This window comes from Takifugu rubripes, chromosome 12 (genome assembly GCF_901000725.2).
Source record: "Takifugu rubripes chromosome 12, fTakRub1.2, whole genome shotgun sequence".
Lineage (NCBI taxonomy): Eukaryota > Metazoa > Chordata > Actinopteri > Tetraodontiformes > Tetraodontidae > Takifugu > Takifugu rubripes.
Genome location: NC_042296.1, coordinates 11,100,694 through 11,123,641, shown reverse-complemented (window position 1 = coordinate 11,123,641; position 22,948 = coordinate 11,100,694). Strand labels below are relative to the sequence as shown.

Genomic DNA, 22,948 nt, shown 5'->3' with positions numbered 1-22,948 from the left:
CTATATAGTCCACAGTAGACAAATATTCACAGCCGCTGCGCTTCGATGGTGGAGCACGACTGCATATAGACGGTCCCATTGGAGAGGTGAGAATTAACACGTGGTGGTTGGGGGGGCAAGTTTTATCCATGGGACAGCGGTTTAACCCCCCCGTTTAAAGGCCCCTGTCAACAGGTTGGGTTCAGCAGGGACGTGGAGGCTGGCGGCGTCCTCCTGCTGGAGAATATTCTAGAGAGACTGGCAAGTAAACCTCTGGTGCCTGGCTGCTGTTCATTAAGAGTATTAATGATTAACTGAGAGTGCCATTGTCCCCTCGGGCCCAGCTGTCTCTCCTCTGCCGTTGATCCACTCTGATGCCTCTGGGCCACTAAACAGGCTCCATTCATGTGCTAAAGTGACAGCTGCTCCTCACATTCTGCATAAAATGAACTGCAGACACAGGAAACGCAAACAGAGGACAAATAATATTTCACAGATTGCCTGCTTTTCTTTTCTTTTTGTCTGAGGTGATTAAAGGGAAGGGCGGAAGGATTAGGCAGCGTTGATTGAAGACACAGAAGAAGGGGAGTGCAGCTAATATTTGCTGCCTCTGCATTTTCAGTCATTTAGAGGATGTGAAGCAAGTTAATGCGGTGGATTTACTGTCACTGTCGTAAAAAAAAAAGGCATCAGCTGCTGCATAGATTCACTTCAAGTCCTGTTTAGGCAGGGCAGCACATTTTATCAAGCAATAAACCTCGGGATGGTTTCACCTGATTAGTTTCACACCAGCGGTTGCTTCTTTTTTCCCTCACCTGTTTTTTTTTTTTTTAAGCTTTAGATTTGATCTCAGCAATCAAAGCTTTCAAGACACATAAACATGCTCCCTCTGACCTTTGAGAGTCCACCCACGTGCAGTCATTTGGTCCTCATCTGCTTGGATTTTCTTTTTTTCCCCCCCAGCAATATCAGCCGGCGTGATTTTGAAAGCGAGCCGGATTGTTTTACAGCGGCTGCAGTAAAAGAATGAAAGTTGCTTTATCTCCAGAGGGAGAGGACTTTAATTGGACCTTCAAAGCTCTGCTGGTGTCTAACTGGGACCTGCCGCTCTCATATTGTGAGCCGTGGCCTCACCTACAGGCGCTTCGACCATCTTGTGTGTAATCTGGTGTGGCGGCTGATGCGATTGTGACTGCAGTGGGAGTATCAGAGCTGTGTTACCGAGCAACGCTTGTTCCCACACAAGCAGGTCGCTCTGGCACTTTCAACGTGCGCGTCGCTCCTACAAACGCATAGTTTGAATTCCTTGTTTTTGGAATTTAAAAAAAAAAAAAGAATGACTGGATTATTCCCCTGTGCCATGAAAACCTGGACGTCTTTGAAGGTTCCGCTAGTTGCAGAAGCGTCTTTATTATCAAGGTCCCCTAATGCGACGCGGGATTTTATTTTGAAAAATCATTTTTTAAAAGGCAGCTAGGTGAATATCAAAGACATGACTGAGCACCGCCATATGCGAGCGCTGTCGCCTCACAGCAAGAAGGTCCTGGTTTCCGGGACAGCCGGGGACAGTTGACGTGCTCTCCAGGTGTATCGGAGATGCTAACTCCCCCCTCGGTGTGGACGCCAGTGTTAGCCAATGTATGGTTGTTAAAGCCATACGTTCATACCTTATCTCACCTGTATCAACAGATCTCTGTCCAGCTACGGGACGCTGGCGCCTGTACGCTGAGGAGACTTTCCTTTATCAGAAGGTTCTGTAACGGTCAGTTTGAGCAGGCTCGTCTAAACTTTAGCTGCTACCTTGGTGCAATAGACCAAAGCGACAACAGCACGAGCCACCATTTCATCTTGTAGCTCAGCGTTTGATATCATACAGGCCCCTCTCTCACTCTCTCTATGCCCCCCCATCCCCCCACCACAAAATCTGTCAGGTATCACTGACATCATAGGGGCACACGGACCTGCTGACATCAGTTTTTGTTCAGCATCCTCTGTATAATTACTGTAGTTCTCCTCTTCTCCTCCTTCTAGCCTCAGCAGCCATCAGCAGGAGGGACCCCCCCCCCCCCCCCCCAAATATGAACCCATCCTGCTTTCGCTGCCACTAGTTTCAGGCTCAGGGTTTCTGGAAAGCATCCGAGCCTCTAATACACACTTTATGAACACCGTTGATATGGATTCCTACATTCTAAATGCATGTTTGTGTAGGACATCACTACAATATATGATAATATGATCAGCTTCAAGATGGGGGGGGGGGGGTCTGAAAAAAATACCTGCTAAACAAACAGGAAATCCCTGAAAACTGTTACACAGCTTGGAATATGATGAAGAATTGACTGTGTGGCTTCGGAAAACACAACAGGAATGATGGAACTGGTAATAAATCAGGAAGAAGCGACACAGCACGTCTGACTTTTGCGGCGTCATGATTCATGCGCGCTGTATGTTGAGAGACCTGGGAGGTATTCACGAGGAATATCTGCTCTTAAATCACCACCGTCTCACCTCCACAGAATTCCTCCCCCCAGCAGTTGTGCTGAAAGAGTCTAAAAGAATCCCCGACCTTTGTCTCCAGCTACACGTGTACACGTCTAGATTTTTTAAATAAAAGGCCGCCAACTTCCACCTCTGAGATGCCGTCGGGGTGACTAACAGCGCCGAATCCTCCATCCTGGACGCAGCCAGAACCAATGACGATGGAGCTTTGTGGGCTTTCCTGGACCGGGATCGACAACCATGTCGGTGTGTTTCTCTTTCAAACTGAACAACCAGATCCACCGAAGCCTCTGTCGTTGCCGTTGCTTGTCAGCGTGGGCGGTTTTGGTCACGTTCGCACACATCTAAAATGCCTTTCCTCAAAGCACAACTGGCTCCAACCAGTTTCTGAGCTTCCTTTATCGCCGCATCTCTGGGGAACGCTGAGAAACAGCCATCCGTTGGGCAAGGCAGCAGGGGCGGAAGAAAGATGTGGAACTCGTGCACGTGCGCCAGCTCCTCAACTGTCTCTGCTCTCCCAACGTGGTGGTCAGCGCTCGCTTTCAAAAATGGAGGCGCTTGTCATGTTAACATCCTCCTCTCCTGCCTTTCCAAGCCCAGACCCGAGCGGAGGGAGTACTGCCTTTCAGCCCGGGTCCGGAGCGCCTTCACAGCCAACACTTTACTGCCGGAGAGAACATAGAGGTGGCTGTGTCCATTCATCCCTGTGTGCACGCACGTGCACCCACCCATAAAACACACACACACACACACCACCAGCATGGTCTGCGGCATACGTGACGAAGGCATCGATTTTCTCACGGTGTTTTGAACAACCGACTTTTAATTTATCGAAGAACCAGCAGAAGAACAGGAAATGTGATAACCCGCCCGCCTGTGTGCGCGTGTGTGTGTGTGTGTGTGTGTGTGTGTGCGCGTCTCAACTATGTAAACAAAACTGTTAAAGTTTTTATCAGCGCTACACCTGCCGTTAACACGTGCACATGTGCGCCGGCGGAAGAAAGCCGAAAGCATTCGAGTCAAGAATTTAAATTAAGCGCCTGTCAATCATATTCGGCGCCTGACCTTTGAATTGGGAAAGTAATTATTCAGGAAGAAAGTGCACAGCGAGTGCTGCGCCCTGGGTGTGTTAGACTTAAGCACACAATGATGAGTGTTTGGGCTGGGAGCAGAAGAGGATCCGGGTCGCAGGCAGCAGGATCTGACATCGGCTCCTTTCATTGTCATTGACTGCGGGTCACATGGCCCGTGCGTGGGCGCGAGATAGTGGAATGCGTTAGAAGGGGTGAGGCTCCTGCCACCAGACTTACAGTTACACACACACGCACACACGCACACACACAGAGCGAGTTGACCCTCACACGCGGTGTTTTGGGTCACAAGGGTCAAGGGTCAAAGGTGTGGCTGCTTGAACAAACAACAACCACTGTTGGGTTTTTTTTCGTCCTTGTTTTTTTTTTTTTTTTTCCTCCGTTATAAATCACCGTGTGTGAATGAAACGTTGTTATCCAATCAAATCCCTCCCGGGCCGTGCAGATGTGTCCGCCCCTTCCCTTCGCTCCCCTCGCTGCTCCACCTAAACCCGCTGCCGCTCCGTCTCCTTTTAGAAACGTCTGAACGTAGCTAAAGAAAATCCTCACACCCTATGTGGCCCCACTGTAACGACCGCTCCAGGCACACACATACAGACACGCACATGAGCACACGTGTGCCAATACTGTGGCCTTGATGTGGGCTGGTGTGCTGTGTCTCTGAGTGTCGGCAGCTGGAGGCCAAGGCTGCCGGAGCGAAGAAGGAAAGCCTGGAAAAGGCCCTGGAATAGAGGGGGGCGCCAGTGTGTGGGAACCCAACGAGATGGGCTGCAAAAATAAATAAAAAAAAAAATCAAATGAAGGGGTGCGTTTGGAACCTTTCTGTGATGATGTGATGAGGAGTTGAAGGCGGCCAATGTGCAAAAGGGTGACTGGGTGGTGGAGCATGGCAGCCCAGTACGACTGGGAGGCTGAGAATGGAAAATGTCACATTTTAGCACAGCAACAGGGCCCCTATTGGGGAGAGAGAGGGGGGGGGGGGAGAGAGAGAGAGAGAGAGAGGGAGAGAGAGAGGGGGGGGGAAGAGAGAGAGGGAGCGAGGGGGGAGAGGGAGAGAGAGAGAGAGAGGGGGAGAGAGAGAGGGAGGGAGAGAGAGAGGAGAGAGAGGAGAGAGAGAGAGAGAGAGGGGGGGGGGAGAGAGAGAGGGAGAGAGAGAGAGAGGAGGGAGGGAGGGAGAGAGAGAGAGAGAGCAAGAGAGAGAGGGTGAGAGAGAGAGGGAGGGAGGGAGAGAGAGAGAGAGGAGGGAGGGAGAGAGGAGAGAGGGAGAGAGAGAGAGAGAGAGAGAGAGAGAGAGAGGGAGGGAGGGAGAGAGAGAGAGAGGGAGGGAGAGAGAGAGGGAGCGAGGGGGAGAGGGAGAGAGAGAGGGGGGGAAGAGAGAGAGGGAGAGAGAGAGAGGGAGAGGAGAGGGGGGGGAGAGAGAGAGAGAGAGAGGAGAGAGGAGGAGAGAGAGAGAGAGAGAGAGAGAGGGAGGGAGAGAGAGAGGGTGAGAGAGAGAGGGAGCGAGGGGGAGAGGGAGAGAGAGAGAGAGACAGAGACAGAGAGACAGAGATCGAGAGAGAGAGAGAGAGAGAGGGAGAGAGAGCTGGGATAGAGCATTGGTCCCCAGAACTCTGTGATTTAATTTTAGGGTGAGGAATTAAGTTAAAACTAGAATAGTTTTGGTTTTCATTTCCAAGTCAAACCCAACACAAATGTCATCAGAACAGCTAAAAACTGTCACACACAAAAAAATGAATTAAAACATTAAAAAAGAAAACCATGAAATCTGTGTTGCGAGGCCTTTTCTGCGTGGGTTGTCGCACTTCCTCCAGCCTCTCCCCAATCCAACAACTGACTGGGGGAGCTTTAAAGTGGAAATGACAGTAGGAATCCACACAGTTGCCCCACGTCAAATTAAAGCAAACAATGAGAAACCAGGATAAATCACTCCCTTTAGACATATTTTTATAGGTTCACTCTTACTTCCTGTAACCAAACAATAGCAACAGAACAGTTTGGGATGTGAGGGGGTAAAAAAAGAGGGTAGTTAAAGCTATAGTAGAGAAAAATGTGCCTGATTAACAGGTTTTGATCAGCCTTGTAACATTTAGGGCTCTAAAAATCAGCCAGTACCTGCACCAATGTTTGTGCTGCCGCGTGCTGCTGTTTGTAAAAGATGGTGCACTGGCGCCCTCTAACGGTAAAAAGGTCGCTCTGCATTGAGAGGAAACACGTGGGGAAAAGACTAATAACATTTCATTTTTTCGCGTTGGCCAGTAAATTCTGATCACCAATTACGGTCCAGCTGTTGTAATCCCATTAGTTACATTTTTGGGGGTCGTTGTCAATGGTGCCATCTCCACGCTGGGCTCTCATTTACACCAGCACAATGGTCCGATTCATCCCGTGCACAGTTCACTTTCACCACATCCTTCCAGAGGACAACCGTGCAGAAAGAAGCTGAAACGGCCGCTTCACCGAGGCTTCGCCATCGCTGCTCCATCTCCAGCATGTGACGCTTTGTGGCCGATTTCCTTTCATCTCCCCTCTTCCCAAGTCTTCCTCATGCCTCCAATAAAATATCCCTGATAGCTTTCTTCTGGGAACCTCCTGCTTCACGTAACCTCTTGGTTTAAACTCATTAGTAATCATTTCTTCTGCAACACCTGTTTAATTGTAACTATTATTACATACGTTCATGTAGTTAATTCAATAATGTAACGACCTAGTTTTATTAAATGTCTGAAGTCGGTCTTCTGAGTTCATTAAGTCTTCTGGTAGCACAACTATCCTTTGCACAATGGAACAAAAGGGAACTAGAGGACGTTTGAGATAATTATAGTGCCAGCAGTCAAATTGAGAAGTGATATTTCTCTAAAAAAAATCCCCACCCGTGTGCAGATTTCTGTTCTTTTTCTCATCCAGAAGGCGTTCAGAGCAAAACCCCTCCCTCGCTCTCACTTTAGTCTCCCTGGCTTTGTTTCGAGATGACGACAGACCGAAAACTTCGCAGTGACAGAGACCTGAAACTTAACCAAGCCGAGACATCGAAAGCTTTTTTTTCCCTCCCCGTTTTCACAGCCTGAGGGACCGAAGCAGGAGACAGCCGGCGTATTCTAATGCAGAGAAACAGTTTCCATTCTCCTCTCAGCTCTCCTCTTACACGTCTACGTCTCAGTTCCTTCATCATAGAGTGTGACCGGAGGCCCCATGAGTGTGTGTGCGTGTGTGTGTGTGCGTGCTCGCGCAGCACGGTGCTGCCTCTCAGCCAGGTGGACCTCTTCTTCCCTCTGGTGTCACATGGGAGGGGCCTGGCTGCAGCCTAAAGCCAGCTCCTCTCATTTCCCTGGCAAATGCTGTCACCACAGCCAGTCACAGTTTTCTCCTCCTCCACCTCCACCTCCTTCCCTCCGACGCCTCCTCTCCTTCCTTACATCCTTCACTCCCTGTCACAAGTGCCACACACCCCTTGAGGATAAGATGCCATGGGGGCCACAGGAGGAACGTTGCTTTGCTTCTGCTCTGTGCTCTTCATCCTAACAGGTGAGGGTTAACCTGTCCTGGGACGTCTGAGTGCATGAATGTGAGTGTGTGTGTGTGTGTGTGTGTGTGTGTGTGTGTGCAGTTTCTATGGTTGCCGTGTTGCTGCGTGGTTGGTGAGGTGAAACAGTTGACCAAAGCAGTGTTTTGTTCTTTTTTTGTGTGTTTCTTTTGCAAAAGCAAAAACGCTCAAAACCATCTGAAACATCCAGGTTCTCATTTTCCACTTGACGTTAACGCAACCTTTTGGACCTGGACTGCTTCCTCTTTTTTTCCCGACTTTGGGCTTTTGCATGTTCTTTCCATAGTCGCCACCGTGCGATCTCAGATTAGCTTGTGCTGTGTCATTGCCTGTGAATAAAGTGTAAAAAAAAGGAGTAGCTGGCTGATTCCGGACCAAACGAACAGGAGAAATCGGCCCGTCTCTGAAACCCGTCTCCTGTTTTGGTGTTTGTATCATCAACTTCTTCCCTCCACTTGTCCCAAACTGGATAGAGGTGCTTTGACACGCACGGAGGCGCTTTATTTATTGTCCAAATACCTTGGATGTAGTCTCTGAGGGTGATAAGAGGGCAGGTGCTCGTGAGTGACACGGTTGCACACGGTTGTTTGAACGTGCGAGCGCGTGCACGCCGCTCTGGCGCGGATGCCCACTCACCCGGGGAGCCATTGTTGGTGTAACCTGCTCTGCATCGCCACAATACCGCCGGTGTTTGGGGTCAACAGCGAGGGAGCGGGCCCGGCACACTCCGCCTCGTTTTGCCTTTTCTCCACATCTCAGCTGGTGTAAACAGAGGCACACTCCTGCTACTGACACACACACACACACACACACACACACACACACACACACACACACACACATAGTGGCCTCGGGGCTCATGCGAGTGGAAGTCGTTGAAGGAGCTTCTGTGCTGCATTTATTATTGAAGACGTAACAGCAGGCCCACAGTGGTTCTATTGTGCCGGGTGACACCGGCTGCAGTCACCAGGGGCCCCGCTGACACCGTCTGGATGTCCCCCCAGGAGGAAGCACCGGTCAGACCACCATCTCGAGTAACGGGGTGCCCGTTGAAGTCCAACTTAGCTATTTGCGAGAGAATAAAATGGATCTCAGCAGCGTGAGCTCCAGGAGGTGTGTGTGTGTGCGTGTGTGTGTGGTGTTTTTTAACTGCTAAAACACAAAAGGACACAAGTGAGAGGCTGTAGTAGTGCTGGTTATTTAACAGTAACACTTCCTACTCACATGCTGCCGCACAACAACAACCCTGGCACTGAGAAACTGCCTACTTTTAGCTCCAACGTCCAAAAACGCTCGAGCGTTTGAAGTTCTTGCGGAGCTACGCGGTGAAAGGCTGAAAGACTGTAAAAAGTGGGACCGAGTCGCTAAACTTAGAGTGCAAAGTTTGGGGTTTAGAGACGACCAAAACCCTGTCAGACAGCAGAGCTGGAATAATAAATCAACAAGTGTTGTAGTTGGTGCAGAAGGCCTGCGTGTTTGTTTTAGGACAAGTCGGGACCAGCGAGACCTCATCCTGGTCTGACAACAATGACACTGCGCTGAGTTGGGTCAATATTAACTCACAGTTTCAGGAACTGCGATGTGTCAAGAGAAGGATACAGATCAGCAGATAATTCGGAATAAATTAAATATGGAAAAATGAAAACGTTGGCATTTGTCTCTGAGGGGCCGCAGAGTGGCCTCCCAAAATAAAACCGACCATTGGTGGTTTTTAAACGGGCAAAATCTGCTGGTTATAAATGCCTTCTTCCTTTTACATCTGAAGAGGAACTGAAAACAGATTTATGTGGTCTGCTCTAAAATGACCCTCAGGAAAGGTTACATTGTTGAGAAGCTAACCATCGAACGTCTTCCCCTCCCTGTTGCACCTTTGTTGTGGACAGAATGATCGCCGGGGAAACTGACGGCCATTAAAACACCGTCTGATCACGTCATGCTAGCTTGTGTGGGGAGAGTCGGGGACGGAGCTCATAAATTTGGGGTTCGTACTGAGCTCAGCTGCCGATCCTCCTGTTTTCATCCCACTTTTACTGAAGCCGAACTGCAAATTAACTCCTGAACAAAAATCCTGTAAACAAAAATGAGTAAAGGTAGTCGGGGTATCTAGTTTTAGTGCAGCCTGTTGGGCTAAGATGACCTGGACCAGGACTGTCCCTCCTCTGTGCTCGCCAGCTGTCCTGCATGCTCGTTCCTCCAGGCTCCCAGAGAACATTTACCTTCTACTATGAGACCATGAGTTGTTGGTATTTTAGCTCCTACTCTGGAGAGTCCCATGATTCTAATGAGTCTGTCAGTTTTTATGTCATACTGAGTGATTTTTGTTAGCGGAGCAGGCTAATGCATGAGCTAGGCAGAAGCACACCTCCTCCAACTGCCTTTAGTCCTCTTCTTTTCCTCCACTTTCCATCATCCTGGATTATTTTCTTCTAAAATCTGCAGTTATCCCATTTGCTCCTCTGTCCTTCACAGGTATAGTAGACATGCTGGCTTGGTGCTAGTCTTTATTTTTCATTAAAGATTCCACTAAAGCAAACACGAACAAGCCCAAATTATGTTTGACATTAATCTAAATGCAGATGACCGTGAAGTTTCTGTCTGTTTCCCCAGAAACCGTCTGCGAGTTCATCCGTATCCCTTCATCAGTGCATCGTGGGATTGAAGGGAAGCCCCTGCACTTGACTGTCGAGACTCACTTCCTGCTGGATGAGGCGGAGATCCAGGGAACCTGGTCCCACACCAGCTCCAGTGGCGTCAGAGTAACGCTGGTGACATTCAACAAGGACTCCACCATCACTGACATGACGTACCGCGAACGCCTCATCTTTAGGGCGCCCAATGTTTCGCTGACCATCAAAAAGCTGAGGCTGGAGGATGAGGGGGACTACCACCTGAACCTCAACATGGAGTTCCACAACAAGACCGGACTGGTCACCAAAGAAGAAAGAACCGTGCACGTGACGGTGGACGGTGAGCGTCCTTCCCCACCAAGACAGCCTGTCCTGGGCTACGGACCCCTCCACTGACCAACACTCCTCCTTTGTCTCCCACAGTCCCCGTGTCCGTTCCGGTCCTGGCGAGGAGCCCGCTGCACGCCGTGGTGGAGGACCAGGCGAACGTAACCTGGTCCTGTGCTGTTGAAAGAGGAACAAGGGTCAGGTTTCTGTGGCGGAGAGACGGCGTGGCGCTGGGCCCCAGTGACAGACACCGCTTCTCCGAAGACAACTCAACTTTATTCATCGGCCCCGTGAAGAAAGAGGACAGAGGCTCCTACAGCTGCGTGGCCAGCAACCCTGTCAGCAGCCCCGCCGGCCGCAGCAGCGGGGCGGCAGAACTCACCGTCTACTGTGAGTCAGATCCATTTTTGGTGGTCCAGATTTTCTGGACCTGCTGGTGAGATTAGATGATACGCAAATGTCAGATTTATTTGCATGGGTGCAGAACGATATCACAGGGCCCTCTTGTCTAAGTGGAGCGAACAGGCCGTTGAGCATTCGCAGTTTCTCCCAAACTCCTGCGAACCTTTGGTTGACGAACTGCGCGGCTCCTCTGAAGCGCTCGACAAACAAAGGGCGTGTTAATAACTAAGCAAATGATCTTCATTTCTGTTTGCACATGTCTGTGTTAGCATTTAGTAGCGTTTGTGTAACAGCTGCTGCGAATGCCGCCGTCAGTTTCACCACTCAAGGTCTTCTGCTCTCGTCCAATGTGTGTAATGACGCGGCGACGCTCCAGCCTCGATACCGGGATTCACAAATCTGGGCCCCATGAGACTGTATTGTCACCACAGTCACATCATGCAAAAAAAAAAAACGAGACAAGTTTGTTGCCAGGAGGCAATAAATCTAAAGCTTTTTCCTGGATATGAACTCATAGTTTCTCTGACCCACTTTTTGACCTACAGACGGCCCCTACAACCTGGAGGTGAACTCGGTCCAGGGCCTGCGGACCGGGGAGGTGTTCACCATCAACCCCGGAGAGCTGGTCTTCTTTGACTGCCAGGCCGACTCCAACCCGCCCAACAGCTACGTCTGGATCACCAAGAGCCACAACGTCACGCAGGTGGTCACCGAGGGCCCCCGGCTGGAGGTGCGCTCCTACAAGCTGGCCCAGGCTGAGGAGTACCTGTGCCGCGCCTTCAACAACGTGACGAAGAAGCAGGACGAGGCCCAGTTCACGCTGGTCGTGGCCAGCTTAGGGACAGGTGGGCAGAGGGTGGAGCGTGGGTGGATTTTGGGAATCCTGTGAGACAAGCGCACGGTAAACAGTGGCTGATTCCAAAAGCAGAGGAGGCTTATGAGCCATCGCGACGAGGATTAGGCTATAATGCCGCTGTTGGCGTGGCAACGGTCCAAGGTTTAATATAACATGAATATATCGTACCTGGCGTTTATGAAGCATTTATCTCTGTTGCTAGGCGCCACTGGCTGTTGTCTGTGATATAGCCCAGTGACTGGGAAAGTCAACAGCGGATAACAGCTGTTGTGCTTGTTGACTAAGTTTTATAGCATCTGCAGTTTCTGTGTGCTGAATGTGACATTGATATGTTGTCTTGGCGATACGTAGAAAGGCTCCCCGATGGCTGCCGCTGACACGGGCAGTCGTTTAAAATGATGTGTACCGAGCCAGCAGCACGATAGTGATGTAATTGGCATCAAAATATGTCTTTTTTTTAAGCTAAGCCACAGGCTGAAATCAAATGTACATTAATTAGCCTAATAGCATGCTAACAAATAGCAATGACTGATAGGAATGTCGGGTTTTCTAATGGGGCACAGCATGCCGGGTGAGTCTCAGGCTCCGTGTCCATTTATGCTTGCAGGGAAAGAGAAACATGTCCAAGAGGACAACTCCATGTCCTTCCTGACAGCCATTACTGTCTGCTCTTTGTTCGTCATCGGCTGTATGCTCCTGTTCCTCATTAGGAGAACCTGCCACCCAAAGAGAGGTGAGTCAGCGGCGCTATTCTGATGCTCTGATCGAATATTAAGTCCACGTATCTGTGTGTGATCATCTGTGTACAAAACTCAACGTTTCCTAGCTCCATAGTCTACTGCTGTGTTCCAAACCACCCCCTAGACCCTCTATAGTGCACTTAGTGTGTCCCATAATTCATGAGAAAGGTAGAGGACAATTGAGGCTCCCCAACCAAGCAATGTATCCCATCATCCTTTGCGGTCGCACGCGATGCTAATCAGTATTTAAACTGACCTTGGTGAGGTCACTCAGTAATTTACTGCAGGGATCGAGTGCGTGGTTTTAGACACAGCCTATAGGTCCATAAAAAGCTACAAAATGATAGCGCCCTCTTCTGGCAGGGAGAGCAATTACACAAACATACTTAAGAAGTATATGAATGCATATATGATGGCGATGAACTTAGATTTATGTCTTAGATAGTGACGCCAGCTCCCTTTGGGTTTATGCTAAGAAAAACTGTCATTTGTGAATGTCAATAGTCTGTAAATATTTACATAAAATGAGGTCATATTTTAAATGTACATCATGAATTGTTCCTCTTTCTCTCTCTGTTATTACCAGTGCTTATGAGCATCTATAACAGGTAAGATACTTAAATATGAGAACTGTTTTATGTGACATACCCTTCCTGTTCTCTTTGAATCCTGTATTTTATCTAACAGTTTTTTTCTGGTTGTTATCAACAGGCCTCTTTCAGACCACAAACGGCCGCATCGTTCAGGTGAGGTATTAGAAGACGTCAGATGGTTTCAGCTGTCTGAGCTAACAGGGTGGCATTATGAGACTTTCAGTTTTTACATTTAAATTTCATATTTGCTGTTTTGTCAGTATCCCTCGCTGATTTCCTCCAGATCTCGGCTTTGTTGTTGTTGTCTTGTTTTATTGAATCTGCGCCCCGACAGGTCACGAAGACGCCACCGAAGACTTTGGCATTTACGAGTTCGTCTCCATTCCTGGCAAAATGGAGTCGGCGCAGGTAGAGCGTCAGCCGTGCTGTGCACCCAGCCAGATTTGCATGCTTTTCTGCTGAAGCTGCTTGCGCAGAGTTGCGTTTGAATTTTCCCGTGTCTGCCCCCGCAGGCCTCGTGCAGATCCCTGGCCCGTCTGGAGTCGGCCCAGGACATGCACACCACCATCTACGACGTTATAAGACACGTTCCCGAGATGCCGTGTCACAGTTTGCTGAAGTAGCTGAGTTGGTGTTTAACTTGAGGTCATTTCACTTGAACTTTCTCGTGTAGCTTTATTCTCTTCGAACGCCGCTTTGGGTGGCCGTTTTTTTGCACAAGGGGTGAAGGGGAGGTGTGAACACAGACCACATCGTGCACTGTTAAAGTCCAGAGTTTGGGGCAGAACTTTATCACTGTGTGTGATGTGTGACCTGTTTTTATTAAAATGGAACGGCTCTCAGCACATTTTTCCCCTTTTCTGCCCTCCTCAAATAGTGATTACTATTTATTCTGTTCCTTTTTTTCCTAATTTATAATGCATATATTGTATTATCCCATTCGCAAATATATAATCTAACGTTCTTGCTGAAAAAAAATGTGACAAGTGTTACCATGGACGTTCTTGTGTGATATGAATCTGTAAATAATGTACATGAATTATGCTGCAGATGCTTTATACCGGTTGCTTTTCTATGTTTAAATCAGATCTGCTTATTCCAAAAAGACAGTTTCCATAAATGCAGCATTTCTTCTGCTCACTGTGGTTGCGATGAAATGCTGATACAAAAGAAAATAATTGTTATTCAGAAGCTATTGTACAGTTTCTTATCACTTGTCTGTTTTGTATTTTGTTAAAAAAAAATAAGATCTATATAAAAGGACAATGACCCAGACTTGACATTTGTCATTCTTTGTGTTGGTGGAAAATTTGTTGCTCCAGAAGCCATTTTGCTTGTTTTGGGTGTGTGTTTCTCGTGCTTTTCTATGCCCTGTGTTTCTCACGATACGGAACGAGGCAGCAGCAGATGGAGGGTTCAGCGTGTGGCGGAGCGGCGTCCACCTGCCACCCTGTCCCAAGCAGATAAAAATCTGTGCTGTCCTGGTTGTGTGTGAAAGACAAAGGAGAAGGACTAGAATGGATTCACAAACATGAAGAAAGGTGCTTTTGAAAAAGTCAATAATGGAGATGTGTTTTATATCTAGAATGACAGTAATTCAGTTAAATAGATGCTGGTAGCTGCAGGTCTGTGGTAATGTGTAAATGAATGCAATATGTCATGAAAATATATTTAGAGCGACACATGTACAGTACAGGTGATGGTTAAGATCTGATTTCTCACAATCTGTTCGCCTGGAATGCAAATGCGTCCCAGGCTACGGTGAAGGCTGCGTAGGAAGCTCATATGCACATAAAACATTTTTATAGTGCAAACAACAACCTCAACTACAGGCAAAAATGTATATTGTGAATCAGTTCCGTGATGATCTAATCTTGTAAATTCAGGATCATTTTCATGTTTTTAATGAAGAGGGGTGTGTTACATCTTTATAGCTGCAGTTCTATATAAGGGTTGGGATCAGTTCTGTGTCATATTTGAAGGGAGGCTGACTAAAAACACTAATGTTACCTCAAAATATTGACCTCATTGTCATTTGACTGGGAAATAACCTGAGGCGTCATTTGCCAGGAAGTAGAGCTGACAGTGCTGGCTGCTTTCCTTTAACCAAAAGGTTCCTGGAATAATACCCCAGATGGCCTTTACAAAGCAAGGGTTAGGTACTGTGCATGATGTTGAGCAGAGCCTGGTCTAATTGCTTCACAGTGATGGATCTATGGCACCAATAGCTGCCATGACATAATAACATAACACTCTTACAAGATACTCTTTCTCTGTGACTATGAGAAAACATGGGAAACAAATAAAATAAATAAACATAAAGATATTTAAAGCTACCCTTTTAGTACACTAATGTGCAATAAAATAATAGAACAAACCCTATTGACATTTAATAAAAGTTACAACAACTCATCTATCCACATTTTACGCCACGTGTGAAATTAAACACTACATTTCCCAGAAAGCTTTGAATCCTCCCCGTTGCCATTCCAGTCACGTGATAATCAACTATGGCTTCCTTCTTGTAGTGATGGAGGCATATCGTTGACAAAAAAACAGACCTTGAAATTTTAGACTTACTTTACGCTACGAGACAAGTTCGATTTAGAATGCAGAAGATCAAGTCTCTCATGACCCGGCAGGTGAGCAACAAAAACAAAGCTGCGGGCTCCTTTTTTCTCGTAATATACTCCGGGTAGCTAGCTTGACAGCTAGCTAGCTAAGCTAAATGGCTAATTTGACAGTTTTGCTGCATTTCCCCTTCCCATTCAGTTCATCCAGCGGTACTGTAAATTCCTCTGCATAGCAGCAGATATCTCATTATGCCTGTGAACCATTTGCGATGTGTGGGTTAATCACAAGGACAGAGGGCATTAGGGCAATTGTCTGTTTACCCTGATCAGAAAACAAGGCAACTCTGCATCACTTTCAAGGGTCTGCTGTTCCACTTTCTGCTACGCTGCTCTTTACAGACGTTCGTTGACGGACATTAGCACTGCGAGACGTGACCAGAAACAGACCCCGATGCAATTTTCATTATTCGGATCTGACTTTGACATGTTTTGACAGGGTCTGAAAAGCCCCCAGGAAAGCATGGCAGACCTGAGTCCAGTGGAAAACTTCAGGATCCCGAGTAAGGTAAAGCAGAACTAAAGTCAACTTCTTGGACAGATTTAAGTAGTAATTTTAAATATGTGCAGGAAAAATGTTGCTTTTACATCATTTTGACCACGTCCTAGTAGTGGTCCAACACTCGTGCATTCACAGTAATAGTTTTTATTGAACCACAATTATTGTGCATCAAAGAACTTGATTAAGTAGTAAATTAAGTAAATATTCGTCATTGTAACGTGCTGATTATTGTGCTGAATGATTGTTACTGATGTAATATGTCAAATAAGTGATACAAAAAGCGATACTGTTACTGACCAAGGAAAATATTTTAGGTCTAATTAAAAGTCTGCTACCTGTGAAATGAAGACTCCGGAGATATGAGAGTAGTTTGTAGTTTTTTCCTTGTAACAGTATCTTAATGGTTGGGCCTGATGGCTGCATTTGTCCTCCCAATCTGTCATGCTTAGTCACAGGAAGCAATTTCGTTGTCACGTGTAAATTCGGTTTGTGCAGAGCTGATTGTGCAATGTCAGGCTGCCTTTGCTGTGACTTTGCCTGGTCTTGGTGACCTTCTCCCAACGTATCTGGGTACGCTATTTGGATTGGATGTTATATTTGGGTGGGCCAGGTCACCTAACACTTAGCTGCTTTTCCTTTAATTAAATGTTGGATTTCATCATTTTTACATTGTGATTTGGGATACTGAAGATTGTCTAGAAGCCATGATGAATCATTCTCTATTAATTTTGGACCGTATTGCACCATTATTTCTGTCACACCAACACGACATGTCAGTCAGGAAAACCAGCTGACCTGACAATAATCATGAATTAATTTAATTCTTTATTTCCCTAGTAGAAATTAAAGCTTGAAGGCAGCTAAAATGTCATACAGCCCTCACAGGGCCAATGCTTGTGAATTAGTTTTGCAGCCAGAAAATGTGATCATAGGTCTAATTTTAGGTGTTTTTAGGAAAAGGAATTAGGAGCCACATAGGCTTGGGCCTTGTATAGTGTACAGACGCTTTAAAGCAAGGTGAATAAGTCCTCCTATAACATGTAACATTCTCATATTGGTATTATTATATACATGAGAATATATAAGAGCTTTGGATTAGGCCTGGAAACAAACGCTAAATATATCAACAGTTTTCTATGAATGATTTATGATTATTTTAAAATTGGTTTGAAGATAGTTTAGTACCTTTGAGAAATAATACAGAATGTGGAAAAATGCTGGAAATAATAAAAATACTAAGCTACACTAAGTGATCGTGATCCTCAGTGTGAATCCTCATGGGTATTTTCAGAATTTCTGTCCTTTTATCCCCCAGCAATTATTCAGTTCCATTACCTGTCTTCAGTCAAGAATACATCAGAATGAGTATTTGGGAGGAATGTGGAATGTTTTCTGTAGATATGTTAATTTTTCCACATCTTCCATGAAAATATTTAGTTCATTTCCACAGACGCGTCTCTGCAGTTAGCACACCCGGCCAGTAGGGGGCAGTACAGGCCCACCCTCTTCCAGTGACGCGCCCTCAGAGTGAACAGGACGTATTTTCAGCTGTGTGGAAGCTGTGATGCAGCTCATCCTGGATCTCCTGAGGTTGGACGCGACTGACTTTGACAGTTCACGCGTCTTATGGCCGGTGGTAACTCATTAAGAGTTCTAAAGCCGTCGTGTTTGTGCAGAAACCATAAGATAAACACATCAAAAGGAAGCAGACGCATCTCCATCCAGCTTCATTGCTATTCAGCTGGGGATGCTGAAAAATAATCACACTCCACTAAGTGAAAACTCAGTAGCTGTTAACCCAGCAGCTGGCAGCAGATATTGCGTTTACCTTTGATTACGTCCTAATGTCCCCAAAGACAGCTGATGAAAGAGCGGTTTTGTGTTTTAAATCTTTGCTCTGGAGCAGATTCGGTATAGTATACACTTTATAGTATACACTTTATACACCCAGTGTGAATAAATATAAATATCCAAAGCTGATTACAGGGTTTGATTGATTCTAATAAATGAGAGGAGGTGAAATGGTTTCCGGCGGCTTTGTGTTGTTTGTTCCCGCTGGCGTTTTATCGCAGCCCCTGTGTTATTGCACACCTTTATTCAGGGGCTCTATTTAGGGGGTGGGAGGGGGGGGGGTCTTTGTGTTTGTTTGTTTTTTCAGTCTGACAAATATTTACCGTGATTCTTTGATAAGGTTCATCCCACCGAGCGGATTTTTTCTAATTTCCGGATCAGAACGAGAGTTGCATTCATTTTTTCCCCCCGCCCCTCATCCTCTCACATTGAAATGTGATCAAGGCCTGGAGCGAGCGATGCGTGCACGGGTGTGGGGGGGGGTCAGAGGACAGGGAGTGAGGACGGGGAGCGTTCCCTCAGTCGTGGCAGGTGGGAGTCGGACAGACGGGTGGATGGAGAGAACGAGCCGACCTTCTTGGATTGGTTCTGCACCACTGTCTTTTGTTCCACCCAATTCCTCTCCGTCCCTTTTCCCTGTCTGCTCTAACTTTCACTAACAAATGAGTCATCCGCCCCCCCCCCCCCCCAGCCCCCCCCAGCCCATCCCACACTCCCCGTTTTCACTTTGCCTCTCATTTGATCTGATTTGCCACCCACGCTATTGACGGCAGAGCGCGATCTCTACCTTCTCCCCTCCTTTCCAGCCTCACCCACACACTTCCTCCAGGGCTGCGGTGCACTTTTCTTTACCTGCCTCACACACACACACACACACACACACACACACACACACACACTCCCGGCTTTATTCCTCTTGCCTCCATTTGCCTTTCAAAAATCCGAGCATATTAAAGCGAGTCCATTCGTGCAATTGAATTAAAAGAGGCTACACTTGTCTGACTCCCGCGGAAGGATTTCCTCCTGGGAATGTCAGTCGGCTTCCCTCCTCTCCTCAGATTCGGTTGCATGGATGGCTGACGCGCCGGATCCTCTCGCCGAGCTGTTTGCTGATAGTAGCTGGGAATGTGTTTGCGGTCAGGCAGGTGTGTAACAAGGTTTCCTGGATCGGTGTCTTTTATCTGATGGAGGCTTAGATGGTCTCAAGTAGGGATTTGCACACCGTTCTTTAATGAAGCATGCATTACAGGTCCACGTTCATCCCATAATTCCTTGATCGCCACCTTCCCAAGCCTGCTGTCTATTTTTGGCGCCATTAGGCTTTAATGTGCTGACGCCTCAGTCTGTTAATCCCTCACCATGAAGTTGGGAGACTCAGCATTACCTTAAACCCGCAACCTAAACAGGAGGAAGGACCTGAAGAAAACATTTCAATATCAACGAAGCCAGGTCATATTGTTTGTAGGCAATATTGCGTCAGCCTGATTCTGCCACATGATACGTGTGAGGCCATCCCAAGTCACACGTGCCGGTTCTCCACGCGTGTCCTCCTCGCTTCTCCCGCTCTGTTGTCAGCTGAAGAACTGCGAACACTGTGGGTCCTCGCTGACGCCGGCTTCTTTTATATTCATCAAGTGTGACCCCACAATGAAGCTCGAGCACTGTGTGGCTGCTTTGCCTTTGACATCATCTGGGCTCATTAGGAACGCGGGTTCAAAACGCTCCATCTAAAAGACTCCCAGCAGCATTAAGCTTCCACTGATGCTCAGCATGTTAATCGATGAGGCTCTGATGTTTCTCAGAGATGCTCTGAAGGGAAACCTCTGTGGCGCTTCAGTCTTCCTCTCATCTTTCCTCCAAAGACCACTTCGCCCCCCCGTGACACCGACGAAACAAGCTGAAATCTCCTTCCAAACTGTTGTTTCTTCTCCATTTCTTTTGCCCTCACTCAATGTTATTCTGCCCCCCCCCCCATCCCCGCCTACAGCCCACGCCCTTGGCCTTGCCCTTTAACTTTTCTCTACTACCTCTTCCTCTAATTCTATCATTCCTGGCCTTTATTCTTTCCCTTTCTCTCCATTTATTTCTGCGTTTGCCGCATCCCTTTTGTCATTTATTTTCATAACAGGGTCATGCTTCTTGTTTTATTGCTTGGAAAATAGGGATTTTCTTTTATGTTTTCTATTACCCTGCGTCCCAGTGCTCCCGAGCTGTTTGTTGTTGTCCATCTTCATTCCCGTTGGCCTGCTCACGGATACGCTTGCCCCCTCGCAGGAGGAGTTACGGGAGCTGAGGGAGCAGCCCATCGACCCGCAGGCGGAGCAGGAGATCATCGACAGCATCGAGGAGGTCTACTTTTCCAACGACGCCTTCGACATGGTGCAGCACGAACTGGAGGTCAGCCGCTCCCCGCGTAAATACCTTATTGACCGAGCGGCGCCGCTCAATCGTAAAACGATGACTTGCTCCGGCGTTCCCACGCCCACTCCGCGAGCGCATCACCGCGGCAACCGCACCGCGTCTTCAGATCTGATAGCAGAAATAATGCATTTTTAATGCAAGACTAAGTGGCTGGTGGCGCCCTAGAGCCCGTCTGACTGGCAGCGTGAAAGCTCTGTCTCACCTGAGCCCCTCTGCTGGGACGCCGGCACGCCCGCCGACACCCGGATTGATGGATTGAATCCACTCAACAGAGGAAAGGTGTGAAATCTCATTAGATTTATCTTGGTATTGCTGCACCATCTGAAATGAGACTTTCAGTGAAGGGGAAACTAATTACCCATCATCCTTCAGGCCACAGATTTAATATCATCCTTCCCTTTTAGAATTTGTTTGCTGTTTACCAAATAACATCTTACTTCGGCACTAATCAGTCTTGTGATCTGGTGGAAGGTATTTTTGTCTTTTTGAAAGCTGGAAGAGCTACAGCCGGACATTTGGGAACGCTCATCTTTGTATCATTTACTCAAACTGGGGTGGCAGACGTATCCTCACACACCAGCACTGATTTTTTGTTTGTTTGTTTGTGTGTTTTTTTCATTATGTTGAAGCTCATGTGGTGAAGAAATCCACAGCGTTACGGGAGACTTTTCATGGCCTGTTTGTGGATGTAGACGAGTGTTTCAGGTGCTGTCATCTGTGTGGGAGGCTGCATTATAAACAAGGTGTGTGTTTGTGTGTGTGTGTGTGTGCACGCTTGTGTGTGTTTATAGAAACTCCCACCTGAGCTGAACCTGCAGGAGTTAGAAGAATACAGAGACAAGCTAAAGAGGCAACAGGCAGCAGTAAGTATCTCCCTATGTCTCACACACACACACACACACACACACACACACACACACACACACACACACACACACACACACACACACACAGACGGCTGTCTGATGACGGCGTTGCCTGACGCCAGCGTCTGTGATTTCCTCCTATAGCCCAGGGAAGAAGGCTTTATTCACCGTCTGCTGTTGTCCTGTCAGTCAGATTGTGGCCTGTCAACAGTGTGTATTTATAGAACAGAGGGCATTTCTTTTCCCCCTCCATATTTTCTTCTTTTACCTTCTTTTTTCACAAGCCTCTGCACCCACCTGTTCCCTTCTCCCCATTCCTGCGGTTTGATTTTTATTATTTTATTTCTGGACGTTGCCCCATCTGTTTCCCTCTCATCCTGTCACACCTGCCCCATGTGTGTTCTGACACGTACCCTCGGCCACAGAGCTGTCGATTTACATTAAATAGTTGTCAGTACATCGACAGAGGTCGACCTCTGCCTTAAAGATGCTGTTTAAAATGCTTAAAGGCATTTACCAGTAAGGTAGCCTAATTAGTATGAAGCTTCGCTGTAGCTTACTGCTGCTGTGGTGTTTATGTGGCCTGTTACACACACACACACACACACACACACACACACACACACACACACACACACACACACACAGTCAGTTGGTTACTGTTAGATAGATACTGTTAGATTTGTGGTCTTGGGTGTGTGTGTGTGTGTGTGTGAGAGAGATCAAAGTGGTAATAATTACCACGGTTTGTGCTCTGCACGTACTTGACCCTCTGTTTACCTCTGTTCTTTTGCTCCTGCTGCGATGTTGTCCCGCTCTCCGTCTCTGTTTGCTGCCGGTCCAGTTCTGACTTCCGCAGGGAGACTCTGGGAACAGCTGCACGCTGCAACACGCCTTCCACACGCGTTCGCCTTTGATGCCCATTCTTTTGCTCCGATCTTTCATATTTCCTCGTTGATTAAAGCAGTTCTACGGGCTAAACCCTTGAAGGTGCTGCCGTTTACAGGAAAGGTCCAGACACCTGCTCGTACAGGCAGATCACCATGGCAACGCACATCTGCATCTGTTATTAGCGTGGCGGAATTTTGAGCGACACAGTCTCTCTCTCTAAATCCTATTATCCATGTGCAGCCTGCAGTGGTCCATGTCAGCTGGAGGTTCTTGGACTTTTTGTATGGCCTCGGTTTGCCTGGTTCCACATAAATGCTGCATTTTAAGTTAAATAAAGCATCAGAAGCGGCAGAAAAGCGGGCATTTCTGTGATTTCCAGTCGTGATAGGGTATAAAAGGCAGACGTTGTGTCTCCTTTTCCTTCTTTATGGATTCCTTCCTTGTACTCATGTAGCACATCTCATCATCTAAAATCTAGAGAGACCCAATATTTGACTTTAAAATCATAGACATTGGTTCTAAAAGTAATGCCTGTGTTCCTGATGTCTGCTTTTGCCATCTGTTCAGTCTTCACATGCATACTTAAAGTACCCCGGTCCTTGCACACGCACAGAAAATGTTAAACGAGCGTTCCCGCTGGTGGTCGTGCAGGAATACAAACGGATGTGAGATTCCCTGCTGAGTTTGGGAAGTTGTGGCTGAGTAGAAAGGGAGCGCTTGGTCCGCAGGAGGTCCTTCCAGATGATTTACTCTATCCACGTGTTGAAGCAGCAGGTGACCCCAACGGTTAAATCGGCGTTGGAGTGTTTCGACAAGGCCTTCGGAACGCTTGCTGTAATTATGGAATTAGGATCAGGAACGCGCAATCAGGGTATGATTGCCTTTGTAGCCTTCATTCTTTTCTGGAATACATTATCCTTGTTCATCAGTCGATGTCGCAGCTGTGACTTTTCTCGGTTTTATTTCTTCAAAAATCGCATTCGCAGAAACCGTGCTGTCTTTTCACCGCAGCTTGGTGGGGAGAATAAAGCGCACGTGACGCCTCGTTCAGCCGAGTAAAGACCAATAAGCTGGTCATTGATGGTTACTCTTGCTTTGGCTTCAGCTGTAAGATCACCAGGAAGCTATTTGG

The 22,948-nt window shown here is 47.3% G+C and overlaps 2 protein-coding genes across 5 annotated transcripts in view; both read left to right on the top strand.

The window, feature by feature from the left end:
* The first annotated feature begins 6,913 nt into the window (after positions 1-6,913).
* On the top strand, positions 6,914-13,930 carry hepacam2 (HEPACAM family member 2). The gene is made up of 9 exons (XM_011609481.2): positions 6,914-7,091; positions 9,718-10,077; positions 10,161-10,454; positions 11,012-11,311; positions 11,930-12,055; positions 12,649-12,670; positions 12,774-12,808; positions 12,990-13,063; positions 13,168-13,930. Exons 1-9 carry the CDS (start codon positions 7,034-7,036, stop codon positions 13,276-13,278), a joined length of 1,380 nt encoding a protein of 459 aa, XP_011607783.1. The 5' UTR covers positions 6,914-7,033; the 3' UTR covers positions 13,279-13,930.
* A 1,205-nt stretch (positions 13,931-15,135) lies between these two features.
* vps50 (VPS50 EARP/GARPII complex subunit) overlaps positions 15,136-22,948 on the top strand; it is a 48,008-nt gene continuing 40,195 nt past the window's right edge. For all 4 annotated transcript variants that reach the window (XM_003969309.3, XM_029845225.1, XM_029845224.1 and 1 more), the window contains exons 1-4: positions 15,136-15,297; positions 15,725-15,793; positions 19,913-20,035; positions 20,851-20,922. In XM_003969309.3, coding sequence (XP_003969358.2) covers positions 15,265-15,297; positions 15,725-15,793; positions 19,913-20,035; positions 20,851-20,922 — 297 coding nt within the window. In that variant the 5' untranslated portion in view covers positions 15,136-15,264. The remainder of the gene's footprint in view (positions 15,298-15,724; positions 15,794-19,912; positions 20,036-20,850; positions 20,923-22,948) is intronic.